The sequence below is a fragment of the Phocoena sinus genome, chromosome 9 (assembly GCF_008692025.1).
Source record: "Phocoena sinus isolate mPhoSin1 chromosome 9, mPhoSin1.pri, whole genome shotgun sequence".
NCBI lineage: Eukaryota > Metazoa > Chordata > Mammalia > Artiodactyla > Phocoenidae > Phocoena > Phocoena sinus.
Genome location: NC_045771.1, coordinates 62,234,401 through 62,249,063, shown reverse-complemented (window position 1 = coordinate 62,249,063; position 14,663 = coordinate 62,234,401). Strand labels below are relative to the sequence as shown.

At 38.2% G+C, this 14,663-nt stretch overlaps 1 protein-coding gene across 2 annotated transcripts in view; it reads right to left on the bottom strand.

The window, feature by feature from the left end:
* Window positions 1-14,663, bottom strand: part of GLCCI1 (glucocorticoid induced 1) — a 122,992-nt gene that overhangs the window by 85,669 nt on the left and 22,660 nt on the right. For both annotated transcript variants that reach the window (XM_032643331.1, XM_032643332.1), the window contains exon 2: window positions 757-908. In XM_032643331.1, the coding sequence (XP_032499222.1) occupies window positions 757-908 (152 nt within the window). The remainder of the gene's footprint in view (window positions 1-756; window positions 909-14,663) is intronic.

The window sequence follows — 14,663 nt, the reverse complement described above, 5'->3', positions numbered from 1 at the left end:
CAAAGATCACTGATGACGGATCACCATAACAAATATAATAATAATGAAAAAGTTTGAAATATTTAAAGGATTGCTAGAATGTGACAGAGAGACATAAAGTGAGCAAATGCTGTTGGAAGAAAGACGCCGATAGACTTGTTCCATGCAAGATTGCCAAAAACCTTCAATTTGTAAAAAAACACAATATCTGAGCATAGTAAAGCAAAAGCACAGTAAAACGAGTTATGCCTGTATTTTCTAATACAGTTACTAGTCATTACTTTCTGTAGGAAAATAATTCCTAAAACTATAAGTCTCAAAAACCACACAATGTAGACTGATGTGCTATTTATTAAATATTAAATAATTTTAAAACTTTCAAAACCGAGATGATAAAAATACTTAGTCTAAAGTTTATTAAAAGAAATGGCTTTCGGGCTTCCCTGGTGGCGCAGTGGTTGAGAGTCCTCCTGCCGATGCAGGGGACACGGGTTCGTGCCCTGGTCCGGGAGGATCCCACATGCCGCGGAGCGGTTGGGCCCGCGAGCCACGGCCGCTGAGCTTGCGCGTCCGGAGCCTGTGCTCCGCAGCGGGAGAGGCCACAGCAGTGAGAGGCCCGCGTACCACAAAAAAAAAAAAAAAAAAAAAATAGAAATGGCTTTCTTCTTTGGTTGAATATATTTAATAACTGGGAAAATTTGATTAAATTAATTTTCTTTACTGTGATCAAAACAGAACTGCAGGATAATAAAACTGATTTTGATTTGCTTATTTTACCTGAGTAGCTTTATCTTTCATGCATGAAGGGTAATGAACATGAGGATCTCGTGGCCACTGTCCTGTGAGATAAGGTCCTGTTATCGTATCCAAAGAAGAGGTTCGCCTTATTGTACCAGAGGTTCGAACTTGATGAGATTTTGGCCTGTCCACTATAAAAAAGTGAAAAAAGATTAGTCACTAATGAATAAAGTAAAACTTAAAATTATTTAACCTTCATAGTTTGTAAAATATCACTCTGTCAATTTTCCCTACAATATATATTTACCCTAATAGCCCTCCTGCGTGATGTGATGAAATTTATAGACCCTCTCCCAAAGGAAAATACATTCACATATTAAATTTTGCATACACTTCCAGGGCTGTCACACCCTACAAAGCCCATCCATTTTAGAGACCTATTCTAAAACCTGTATATCATCTCCACTGCCATTACTTTAATTAAGACTTCATCATGTCTCAACTGCCAGTTTCCTAAATGCTATCTCTGCATCCACCCTAACTAAATCTTACAGTACCACCTCCCTCCACTGCTTAAAAAAATTTCCATGGTTATTCACTGTCTTTAACTTAAAGCCCATTATTTTTCACAATTCAGCTCCCATATACATCAATACTTGATGTCTTGCTACTCCTCCATAAACCCATGTTAACTACTAAATGCCATACAAACTAACTGCAATTTCCCAAATGTAAAACACTCACTTCTCTGCCTCTATACTTTCTATTATCTCCTGCACCTAAAATGTTCTCCTTCCCTGTTCACTTGACAAAAACTTATCTTGAAGATCAGCTCAGGTGTCACACTGCCTCTGTGAAACCTTTCCCAATGCCTTCTTTTCTCCATCTCTGTCCTTTTTAAAGATATACGCACTCTCTGCTTACGTGGAGCCCTAAATTTGTCTTTCTTCCCCAACTAGAGCATAAGTTTGGTCCCTACAGATTGAAAAGAAGTTGATGCTCAATACTTATAAATGAATTTATTCACAGCTACACAAAAATAACATGTATAAATAATCTTACATTTTAATTCAGCTTCCTCATTTATGGGTGAAGAATTTGAAGCCCAGAGGGATAAAATTAAATCGTCCAATGAAACAGAACTGCTAACAGGTGATAGAGGTAAAAAGGAACCAAGATCTCCAGACATTCTACACAGTTCAATCAATCTACTATAATAATCTACTTCTCCTCTCCATATAGGTACCATAGGTACCTCTGCTGAAAATTAAAATGATCATACTGAACTCTATAGTTTCTTTACAAAGAAACGATAAAGGATTTTTCATATCTGCATCTCAAATAAGTTACTACTAATGTGCACTGAATAATAAAATCCAGTGGATTACAAGCACCAAGGCTCAGTCTTACTCAGAGTTATATCTCACAACAAACAAAATGTCTTGCACGTTACAGAGGGCCGAGAAACATTTGTTACTGAATACTGTCCTTTAACTATCCTTCTGAAACCAAAATACAAAATTGGGTTTTTTAAATCGGAAAACAAAAGAAAATGCAGCATACTGTGAACTATCATATTATTTACATACAGTCGTCCTCATTTCTGTGGGGGACAGGTTCTAGGACCCTCACAGATACCAGAATCTGAGGAAGCTCAAGTCCCTTACATTTGGCCATCCACCTCTCCACGTTCCACATCCTTGGACACAGAGGGATGGAGGGCCAATTTTATCTTACAACTGCAGTTCTGATTTCTTCTTTGACCCAAGAGTGTTAGAGAAGATCTGAAAATTACAAAATTTCCTCCCTATCTTTATTACTTAGCTCTAATTTTATTTTGCCATAGGCAGAGAGTCAGGACAGTCTATTTCTACTCTTTGGAATGACCTGAAATTTTATTTGTGACCAAAAATCATGGTCAATTTTTATAAATATTTCATAAGTCATGGAGAACATATATTTTCTGTTTTCAGAATACAGTTATTTTTCTTGTACATCAGCTGAAATAAAAATATAGAATATAATAATAATAAAATTATTAGCTTTATCTGTCACAGACTTAGAGAACTACTCTAAAATTTCTAAACTACTCTTGAGATATAACAATTCTCTTTATCTCTTGCAATTTTTATCATTTAAATTTAGTTCTGGGGAATTCCCTGGCAGCCCAGTGGTTAGGACTCTGCACTTCCACTACAGGGGGCATGGGTTCAATCCCTGGTCATCGGGGAGCTAAGATCCCGCAAGCTGCGCTGTGTGGCCAAAAACAAGAAACAAACAAAAAAAGTTCATAGAAATTTAGTTCTGTATAATTTGGTTATATATTGATTCATGACATCATCATTATGGCTTATATGCTTCACCACTGTAGTCTGTTCCATTTATTACTTTTAAGCTCTGTCAAATTGAACATTATCACCCCTTTATGCTTTCTTTCTATTATAATGTGTCTGGTTTGCCTATTCTTTTATTTTCAATTTCTTTCAATCATGCTGTTTCGGTGTGACTCTTGTACACTGTATGCAATTAGGCTTTTTGAAAAAACTTTAGAGTATGTCTTCTCCTTATAAAAGGTATGTTCATCTCACTTATATTTGTTATAACAAACTTGATTAAACCTGTCACATAACTTTTTTCTTCCTCTTATAATTCTTCCTTGCTACTTGTTTTCTATGTTTTACTGTTTACTTCTTTTTCTCACCTTTTCCCCTACCATACGTAATTTAGAAGATATGCAGATTGTTTTTAGTTCTATTACTAGGAATTAATTCTATTAATTCTTTTAAATATTTTTTCTGGCTATAAAAGCAATATGCACAAATTTTAGCAACTTTACGAAACACGGAAAATTAACATGTCTCTCTCATAATCTGATTTATAATAATTTGTTTAAAACTTCTTAGTTACTTCACATTCCCTCCACCAAGAAAAAAAAGACAAAAACAGTTTATCCCTTGAAAAAGAACATTTATAGCAATAAAAAGGGCCTAAAGGACAGCCACAACCAGAAAATGAAAAGCTACTATATGCGAAAAACTTGTGCCTGAACTTTAAACTGCTCCAAACTATTATGAAAGTTGTATGCAGTCTACTTATAGTTATTAAAACCCCTGTTAACTTGGTGAACAATAGAGATCATTTTTATGTTTTATAATAAGTATATAAAGAATCTATAAACAAATCCCTTGATACATATAATATTCTAGTCTATACTTTTTCATTATATTGTTAATCACTGGACCTTTGTCTATCACTTTCAAAGGATCCCATTTCTCCCCTTAGTGTCCATTCTCTCTGATTAGCTACTGTCAGAACTGTGGTCTTCAAGTTATTTTGACTGAGTACTCCTAATAGTAAATATCTAAGTATGCAGCAATATGTGCAGTTATTTATTTATAAATGAGGTATATATTATATTACTAATATGTTATATATAGTGTAAACCTAAGTAGAAATTTACATATGATATAAAAAATAAAAATATGTATGAAAAAAATGGAAGTTACATTTTCTTCCTGTATCTCATAAATGGGTGGCCTTACTTCAGTGTGAAGACCACTGGGATAAGGGACTTTAAATTGGGTGCTTCCAAGTCCCAAGGACCAGTGGTGGCCATCAACTTGGACTCTGAAAACCTAGGCTCCAACATTTGGTGTAGAAACACTCATCTTGTGCTGAGTATCAGAGGGGGGCATTCTCACCAATGAGAGCCAAGAAACAGATTTGGTAACCTTTTTCTGGGACAGCGTGGACCGGCACTTCTGGTGTCATTAAATGATGAGTTTTCTTGTATTGTCCCTTAACCAAAAAGAGCTTTTGTACTTTTAAATGTTGTATAAATGTGTTATATTGGGTGAGAGCCTGAGGTTTTTGAACTGGAAACTTCCTGAAATTTATATCTCCACGCGGTTACCATAAACATAATGTAATAAAAGGGAAAAATATGAATTGGGTGCTAAATTCAATCTACAGATTGGCCAGTTAGCTCTAATTCTGTGATTTAATGCTATTGCTTAATTGTGTTAAGAATGTGTAAACAAGCATCACACATTACCAATACCAAAAAACAAAAACGGTCTGCCTTAAATAGAAAGAATAAGGTAGGACAACATGGTATCGATATCCTGTTAAAAAATTCGCTGTATCAGTCATGATTTTTTTAAAAATTATAGTATATGAAGTAAATATACTTGAAAGGTTATATTTCCAACATATGCTTTAAAAGATTCTCACCATTGCTCATACAAGGAAAATTTCAAAGATATGTAGTTGTTAGTAATTTCCACGTAAATTATTTGAAGGGTAAAAATTCAAAATAAGTTTAAAAATTGGCAAGGATAGTACTCTTCCAAGATATGATTAGCCATAATAACCCCACTTAACCAACTATCAGTAGGGCCTTATTTACCAACAGATTCATCATAAGCAGTGCAATTCTATTTTAACAAGATGAGTTATTGCTATTATCCAAACTATCATGGCAATGAGTTAGATTTTAACTGCCTCAACATCTAAGCCTTGATTCTCCCAAATTTTTATATATCCAATTTGCGGTATTATCACCTACCAATTCAGGTTTTACAATTTAGTGCAACAATAAAAATCAACACTGGTTTTGCATTATAGTAGTCCCCTCTTATCCTCAGTTTCACTTTCCACAGTCAACCATGGTCTGAAAATATTAAATGGAAAATTCCAGAAATAATTCGTAAGTTTAAGATTGGGAGGCAGAGTCAAGATGGCAGACTAGGAGGACATGGAATTCACGTCTCTGCACAACTAGGGCACCTACCAGGCACTGATGAGGGACCACAGACACCTAAGGGGGCGGGAGAAACCCCCAGCAACTGGGTAGGACATGTGGCATGGGGAGAGTGAGAGGGGGAGAAGAAGTGGAGGTGGGATGGGACTGGCGCCCCTGAGGGGTATCTGGGGGAGGGGAAGGGATCCCACCCCCAAAGGGGGAAATTGGGGGACCAATGGGAGGGCAGAGGATCAAAAGGGAGCGTGGCCAGGTCTCCCTTGCCCACTTGGGCCCCTGGGAGCCTGCTGAGATCCCGGTCCTGATCCTCTGCCCACGAAGGCCCCCTCCAGCTGCATGGGTCCTGAGGGAGTGGGAGGGAGGGAAGGGGGAGCAAAAGTAAAGGCCAGACCTACGGGACTGGAACCCCTGAGGGGTGGCTGGGGGAGGGGAGGAGTTCCTACACCCAGCGGGACACACCCATGGTCAGGGGTCCAGCGGGGACTGGGGAGACCCCGGGGGAGATGGGGAGTGGGGTCGTGGAGGAATGGAAGGGAACGCGGCCAGTGCTTTCCCTGTCCACTTAGGCACCAGAGAGCCTGTTGGGCTCCCGGGCCTAATTCTCTGCCCTCAGAGCCTCCCTCCTGCTGTGCAGAGCCCAAACCCCATCCCTACACCCCCACCCAGGGCCCTACCTCTACACTCAGAGAACCCCTCCAATGAGCTGGACCTAAACTGCACCCACACACCCTCACCCACGGCCTTGCCTCCAAACTCCAGAACTCCACACTCTGAAGGCCCTCCTTTGGAGGTGCTGCCTCTCCCCTTCTGTAGGTCCTAAGTAGAGGCCCTGCCCGATGCTTGAACATCGCCTGCCCAGGCCCCACCCCCAAGGCCTTTTCTGGCTGCATGGGTCCTGAGCCTAGGCCCTACCCCATGCTCAAACAAGTTGCCCCCCACCAGCCTAGGTCCCACCCCACTGTAACTCCTGCCCCTGCCTAAGTTCCACCCCTGTCTACACTCTGCCCCACATAGCCAAGGCTTTTGTTTTTCCTTTTTTCCTCTTTTAGATTGGGGTTCTGTTTTACCTTGTTGATTAATTGTTCTTCATTCATTTATATGTTTATTTTTTCTAATAAATCTTTTATTTTTCTAATTTTATTTTATTCTTTATACTTTGTTATTGTTCTTCTCCTTTTGGCTTGTTCCCCCACCCCCCTTTTTTTCTTTTTCTTTTTTCTGTTACAGTTTTATTTTACCTTGTTGAAGTTGTTTTAATTATATTATTTTTCCTAATATATTTTTTATCTTTCTAATTTTATTTTGTTTTTTATTCTTTGTTATTGTATTGCTCCTTTTCTTCTTTTTTTTTTTTTTTGCCACGCCACAGCCTTACGGGATCTGGTTCCCAGGCCACAGGTTGGGCCCGAGCTCCGGTGGTGGCAGCTCCGAGTCCAAACCGGTGGACTAACAGAGAACCTCAGACCCCAGGGAATATTAATCGGACTGAGGCCTCCCAGAGGTCCTCATCTCAGCACCAAGACCCAGCTTTATCCAACTGCCTGCAAACTCCAGTGCTGGATGCCTCAGGCCAAACAATCAGTAAGACAGGAATACAGCCCCACCCATCAAAAAAAAAAAAAAAAATGAAATGACTAAAAACTCTGTTACAAATGAAGAAGCAAGGTAAAAACCTACAAGACCAAATAAATGAAGATGAAATAGGCAACCTACCTGAAAAAGAATTCAGAGTAATGATAGTAAAGATGATCCAAAATGTTGGAAACAAAATGGAGAAAATAAAAGAAACATTTAACAAGGATCTAGAAGAACTAAAGAGCAAACAAACAGTGATGAACAATACAATGACTGAAATTAAAAATACTCTAGAAGAAATCAATAGCAGAACAACTAAGGCAGAAGAACGGATAAGTGAGCTGGAAGGTAAAATGGTGGAAATAACTGCCAGGGAGCAGAAAAAGAAAAAAGAATGAGGACAGTCTCAGAGACCCCTGGGACAATATTAAACGCACCAATATTCGGATTATAGGGGTCGCAGGAGAAGAAGAGAAAAAGAAAGGGTTTGAGAAAACATTTGAAGAGATTATAGTCAAAAACTTCCCTAACATGGGAAAGGAAATAGCCACCCAACTCCAGGAAGCGCAGAGAGTCCCATACAGGATAAACCCAAAGAGAAACATGCCGAGACACATATTAATCAAACTATCCAAAATTAAATACAAAGAAAAGATATTAAAAGCAGCAAGGGAAACTGTAATTAAAAATCTTCCAACAAACAAAGGCCCAGGACCAGATGGCTTCACAGGTGAATTCTATCAAACATTTAGAGAAGAGTTAACACCTCTCCTCCTCAAACTCTTCCAAAAAACTGTGGAGGAAGGAACACTCCCAAACTCATTCTATGAGGCCACCATCACCCTGATACCAAAACCAGAAAAAGATATCACAAAAAAAAGAAAACTATAGACCAATACCACTGATGAACATAGACGCAAAAATCCTCAACAAAATACTAGCAAACACAATCCAACAACACATTAAAAGGATCATACACTATGATAAAGTGGGATTTATCCCAGGGATGCCAGGATTCTTCAATATATGCAAATCAATGTGATACACTGTATTAACAAATTGAAGAATAAAAAGCATATGATCATCTCAATAGATGCGGAAGAATCTTTTGACAAAATTCAACACCCATTTATGATAAAAACTCTCCAGAAAGTGGGCATAAAGGGAACCTACCTTAACATAATAAAGGCCATATATGACAAACCCACAGCAAACATCATTCTCAGTGGTGAAAAACTGAAAGCATTTCCTCTAACATTAGGAACAAGACAAGGATGTCCACTCTCGCCACTGTTACTCAACATAGTTTTGGAAGTCCTAGCCACGGCAATAAGAGAAAAAAAAGAAATAAAAGGAATACAAATTGTAAAAGAAGAAGTAAAACTGTCACTGTTTGCAGATGACATGATACTATACATAGAAAACCCTAAAATGCCACCAGGAAACTACTAGAACTAATCAGTCAATTTGGTAAGGCTGCAGAATACAAAATCAATGCACAGAAATCTCTTGCATTCCTATACACTAACAATGAAAAATCAGAAAGAGAAATTAAGGAAACAATCCCACTGACCAGTGCAACAAAAAGAATAAAATACCTAGGAATAAACCTACCTAAGGAGGCAAAAGACCTATACTCAGAAAACTATAAAACATTGATGAAAGAAATCAAAGATAACATAAACAGATGAAGAGATATACCACTCTACTGGATTGGAAGAATCAATATTGTGAAAATGACTGTACTACCCAACGCAATATACAGGTTCAGTGCAATCCCTATCAAATTACCAGTGGCATTTTTCACAGAACTAGATCAAGGAATTTTACAATTTGTATGGAAATACAAAAGACCCCGAATAGCCAAAGCAATCTTGAGAAAGAAAAATGAAGCTGGAGCAATCAGGCTTCCTGACTTCAGACTATACTACAAAGCTACAATAATCAAGACAATATGGTACTGGCACAAAAACAGTAATATAGATCAATGGAACAAGATAAAAAGCCCAGAGATAAACCCACGCACATATGGTCACCTTATCTTTGACAAAGGAGGCAAGAATATAAAATGGAAAAAAGACAGCCTCTTCAATAAGTGGTGCTAGGAAAACTGGACAGCTGCATGTAGATGAAATTAGAACACAACCTAACACCATACACAAAAGTAAACTCAAAATGGATTAAAGACCTAAATGTAAAGCCAGACAGTATAAAACTCTTAGAGGGAAACATAGGCAGAACACTCTGTGATATAAATCAGAGGAAGATCCTTTTTAACCCACCTCCTAGAGTAAGGGAAACAAAAACAAAAATAAACAAGTGGGACCTAATGAAACTTAAAAGCTTTTGCACAGCAAAGGAAACCATAAGCAAGACCAAAAGACAACACTCAGAATGGGAGAAAATATTTGCAAATGAAGCAACTGACAAAGAATTAATCTCCAAAACATACAAGCAGCTCATGCAGCTCGGTATCATAAAAACAAACAAGCCAGTCCAGAAATGGGCAGAAGACCTAAACAGACATTTCTCCGAAGAAGACATACAGATGGCCAACAAATGCATGAAAAGATGCTCAACATCACTAATCATTAGAGAAATGCAAATCAAAACCACAGTGAGGTATCACCTCACACCAGTCAGAATGGCCATCAAAAAGCTACAAACAATAAATGCTGGGGAGGGTGTGGAGAAAAGGGAACCCTCCTGCACTGTTGGTGGGAATGTAAATTGATATAGCCACTGTGGAGAACAGTATGGAGGTTCCTTGAAAAACTACAAATAGAACTACCATATGACCCAGCAATCCCACTACTGGGCATATGCCCTGAGAAAACCATAATTCAAAAAGATACATGTACCACAGTGTTCACTGCAGCACTATTTACAATAGCCAGGACATGGAAGCAACCTAAATGTCCATCAACAGATGACTGGATAAAGAAGATATGGCACATATATATAACAGAATATTACTCAGCCATAAAAAGGAATAAAATTGAGTTATTTGTAGTGAGGTGGACGGACCCAGAATCTGTCATACAGAGTGAAGTCAGTCAGAAAGAGAAAAGCAAATACCACATGCTAACGTATATGTATGGAATTTATAAAAGCGGTACTGATGAACCTAGTGGCAGGGCAGGAATAAAGATGCAGACATAGAGAACAGACTTGAGGGCATGCGGGGGAAGGGGAAGCTGGGATGAAGTGAGAGACTAGCACTGACGTATATACACTATCAAATGTAAAATGGATAGCTAGTGGGAAGCTGCTACATAGCATAGGGAGATGAGCTCAGTGCTTTGTGACCACCTAGAGGGATGGGATAGGGAGGGTGGCTCATGAGGGAGGGGATATGGGGATATATGTATACATATAGCTGATTCAGTTTGTGGTACAGCATAAACTAACACAATATTGTAAAGCATTTATACTGCAATAAAGATGTTAAAAAATAATAAGTTTAGGGCTTCCCTGGTGGCGCAGTGGTTGGGAGTCCGCCTGCCGATGCAGGGGACATGAGTTTGTGCCTGTGCCCTGGTCCGGGAAGATCCCACATGCCGCGGAGCGGCTGGGCCCGTGAGCCATGGCCGCTGAGCCTGCGCGTCCGGAGCCTGCGCTCCGCAACGGGAGAGGCCAGTGAGAGGCCTGCGTACCACCAAAAATAATAATAATAATAATATTTTAAATTGTGCACCATTCTGAGTAGTGTGATGAGAACCATCCTGCTCCATCCAGCCCGGGACGTGTATCATCCCTTTGTCCAGCATATCCCACCTGTTAAGTCACCTAACTACCTGTCTCAGTTATTAAATTGACTGTCTTGGTACCATAGTGTTTGTGTGTAAATAACAACTAATTTACTTAATAATGGCCCAAAGCACCAGACTAGTGATGCTGGCAATCTGGATATGCCAAAGCGAAGCTGTAAAGCGTTCCCTTGAAGTGAAAATGTCAAAGTTCTCAACTTAATAAAGGAAGAAAAAAATTAAATGCTCTGGTTGCTAAGATCTATGGTAGGAACAAATCTTTTATCTGTGAAATTGTGAAGAAGGAAAAAGAAATTTGGCTTGCTTTGCTCTTGCACCTCAAAACTGCAAAATTAGGGCCACAGTGTGTGATAAGTACTTAGTTAAAATGGAAAAGGCATTATATTTGTATAAGATACTTTCAAAGAGACCATGTTCACATAACTTTTATTACAGCATATACTTATAACTTTTATTATTGTTGTTAATCTCTTAATGTGCCTAATTTATAAAATAAACTTTATCATAAGTATGTATGTATAAGAAAAACATAGGATATACAGGGTATAATACTATATGCAGGTTTAGGCATTCAACTGGAGGTCTTGAAAGAGATCCCCTGTGGATAAGGGAGGTCTACACTATTTATATATTCAACACAATAAACTGTTTCTTATTTCATTATTATAGTTGTGATTAGAATATATATTTAGTTTTTAACTGATCACAGTAATTCTCTGCTAATTATTACAAAATTACCTCAGTTCAAGTAGATAAAATAAGAGGATACCTTATTAATTAGAAACATACATTAGTATCCTCAAACAGTCTTTGAATTTACAAGAGCTTAAAAAACAATAAAATTTAATAAAAAATATTAGCAATAAAATTGCTAAAATCAATATTCTAAAGTATGAAAGAAAATCAATTAAATAAATACTTACCATCATTACTTAAGCTAAACAGGCATCAGGAAAATAGTAATTTCATATGTAGTGAAACCAGGTAATCACTACCACTAAATAAAACTTGCTGAATGTCTACTACTATATATGAACAGCACTGTTCCGTGTACCAAGAGGAATTACAAAATAAGTTTCAGACTCCCCTCAAGGACTTTACATTCTAGTTGAGGGAGATACGATATGTATAATTAAACTACAATATAAAGTGGTATATTATGGCACATGCACACCAATGAAGGACAAGAAGCAAACAACGCAAAAAATAAATTAGGCAGCAGATAGCTAGAAAGATGTACTCTAACTACATCAAGGGAAACTTTCAAGTAGTAAGACTCTTACCATGCCACTTATAATCCTGTTGCTAACATCGCCTACTTAAATATGTGAGGATAAAATAGAGAATAACTAAATTCAGCAATAAAATATGATGGTTAGAAAAAAATCGCATCTATTTCCAGTACTATCATCATTGTTAGGACCAGAAAATGACTCCTCATGTAGCATTCTGTAAAAAGACTTGCTCATTATATCCATCTACAGGTTGTACTTTCCCCCTCCAATTCCCCTGCCTGATGAGGGAGCAGTGGTAGGCCTGGGGTTCCTACTGAGGACTATACAACATTATTGCTTTCTAACAGCCGATTGGAAATTTAACTTTAAAGTGATAATAGTATAATAGGTTTAAAAACAAGGAGCTGTATTAGATAACTCTGCATCTGAATAGCATACAAGGCATTATTCTAAATAGGCAAAACTGCTTAAAATCTAACTGCCAGAGCACTGTAATATGATGTTAAACTAATTGTTCCCAACAATTTTTACTTTAGTAGCAGTGACTGAAGATTGACTTGGTTAGTGAGTTTGGAAATCTGATGTATGAAGAAGCTAACCTGAAGAAGAAAATTGTAACAAAGTTAAGTGGAATTTCTGCAAATTAAAAAAAAGTTATTATTAGAAACTTTAAGAACTTTAGCTACAGAGAAATATGAAACAAGCCACTACACCTTCTAAACCAACCTTACGAGGTGGTAAAGAAGATGCAATATTTTTGAGTGACATAATGTAGCCATACAGAATATAAACTAACACAAATAAAAAGTGCTCACATTCTTTTCTTGGACTTTAACACACTCCAACCTTTTTCATAGGTTCAGTGTGCATAAGTAACTAAAAAATAAAAATTGTTGATTCTGTGTCTAGCTCTCAAGAAAGATTATTCGCCAAAGCTTTCCATTATACAAGCAAAGCACATCTGAACTTAAGAAAGCATTTAAACCTTTTGAAAAAGAGCTATTATTCCTTCAACTACTGTGTAAAGACTGTAACTGCATGAAACTTAGCCATTGTAACACCACCACCAAGAATGAACTGCTTCTTACTTTATTCAAAGTTTATTACCACTCTAAAGAATCCTCAAGCCATACAATTCAGCAAAATGCTTAAGATAACTAACAAATACCAATTTTTCCAGACCTTTCTACATAGAACTCACATTAAATAACTAGTTTTACATAAAAATATCACATTAACAATGTTAGTCAGTAGTATCAAAACACACATATATCATAATATTTTGTCTTGAATTTAAGTTCCTAAAGTGTGTAAAATCTTTTTATGTTTTAACAATTATGCTCAAAAGGAAGCAGCCATTAAATCCCATAATGTGTACATGTGTGTGTATGCCTTAAATCACCTACTATTGATTAGAAAAATGTTAAAGAATGGTAAAAAAAAAAAAAAAAAAGGCAATACTTTTTAGTCAGTACAGTGTCAACATCTGGGCATGTCTGAGAAGTAATAGCAAAAGCTTTCTAATACAGTGTATCACCCAGAAATTAGATCTTGGGAGATCCTAGAACAAAAAGGCTCAAGGCCCTCAGGCATAGGTAGAACTAAGCAATGGATCTCAAAGATGGGATCCTGAGATGTGGCTCTCTGTATAAGCATCACCAGGCAGCTTGTTAAAAATGCACATTACTGGGCTTCCCTGGTGGTGCAGTGGTTGGGAGTCCGCCTGCCGATGCAGGGGACACAGGTTCGTGCCTCGGTCCGGGAAGATCCCACATACTGCAGAGCGGCTGAGCCCGTCAGCCATGGCCGCTGAGCCTGCGCGTCCGGAGCCTGTGCTCCGCAGCAGGAGAGGCCACAACAGTGAGAGGCCCATGTACCCCAAATAAAAAAAAAAGCACGTTACTAGGCCACACTCTCAGAGATTCTAATTTAGTAGCTATAGGGTGGAACCAGGTATCAACATATTTTTTTTTCTTTTTTTTAAAAATTTATTTATTTTTGTCTGTGTTGGGTCTTTGTTGTTGCACGCGGACTTTCTCTAGCTGCAGAGAGCGGGGCTACTCTTTGTTGCAGTGCGCGGGCTTCTCATTGCGGTGGCTTCTCTTGTTCGGGAGCACGGGGCTCTAGGCGCATGGGTTTCAGGAGTTGTGGCTCACAGGCTCTAGAGCACAGGCTCAGCAGTTGTGGCGCACGGGCTTAGTTGCTCCACGTCATGTGGGATCCTCCTGGATCAGGGCTCGAACCCGTGTCCCCTGCACTGGCAGGTGGATTCCCAACCACTGCACCACCAGGGAGGCCCTCAACATATTTTTTAAACCAGACCAAATTGATTCAGATGTATCATCAGCCTTGGGAACCACTGAGGTCCTAAAGCAATGTTTCTCAAAGCATTAGACATTTGTTAAATATGCTCAATACTGGGCCCAATTTCTCATCAACAATGTGAGACTCTCTGCTAGTGGGACCAAACAATGTGAATTTTAAATATGTATCTCAAGTGAATTTAATGGGTACTAAAATCTTAAGAACCTATGTCTAAAGGATTGGGACTAGATCCTTTAGAGTTGCAGGTGCTCAAAAATAAAATCATTTTGTTGATTATAA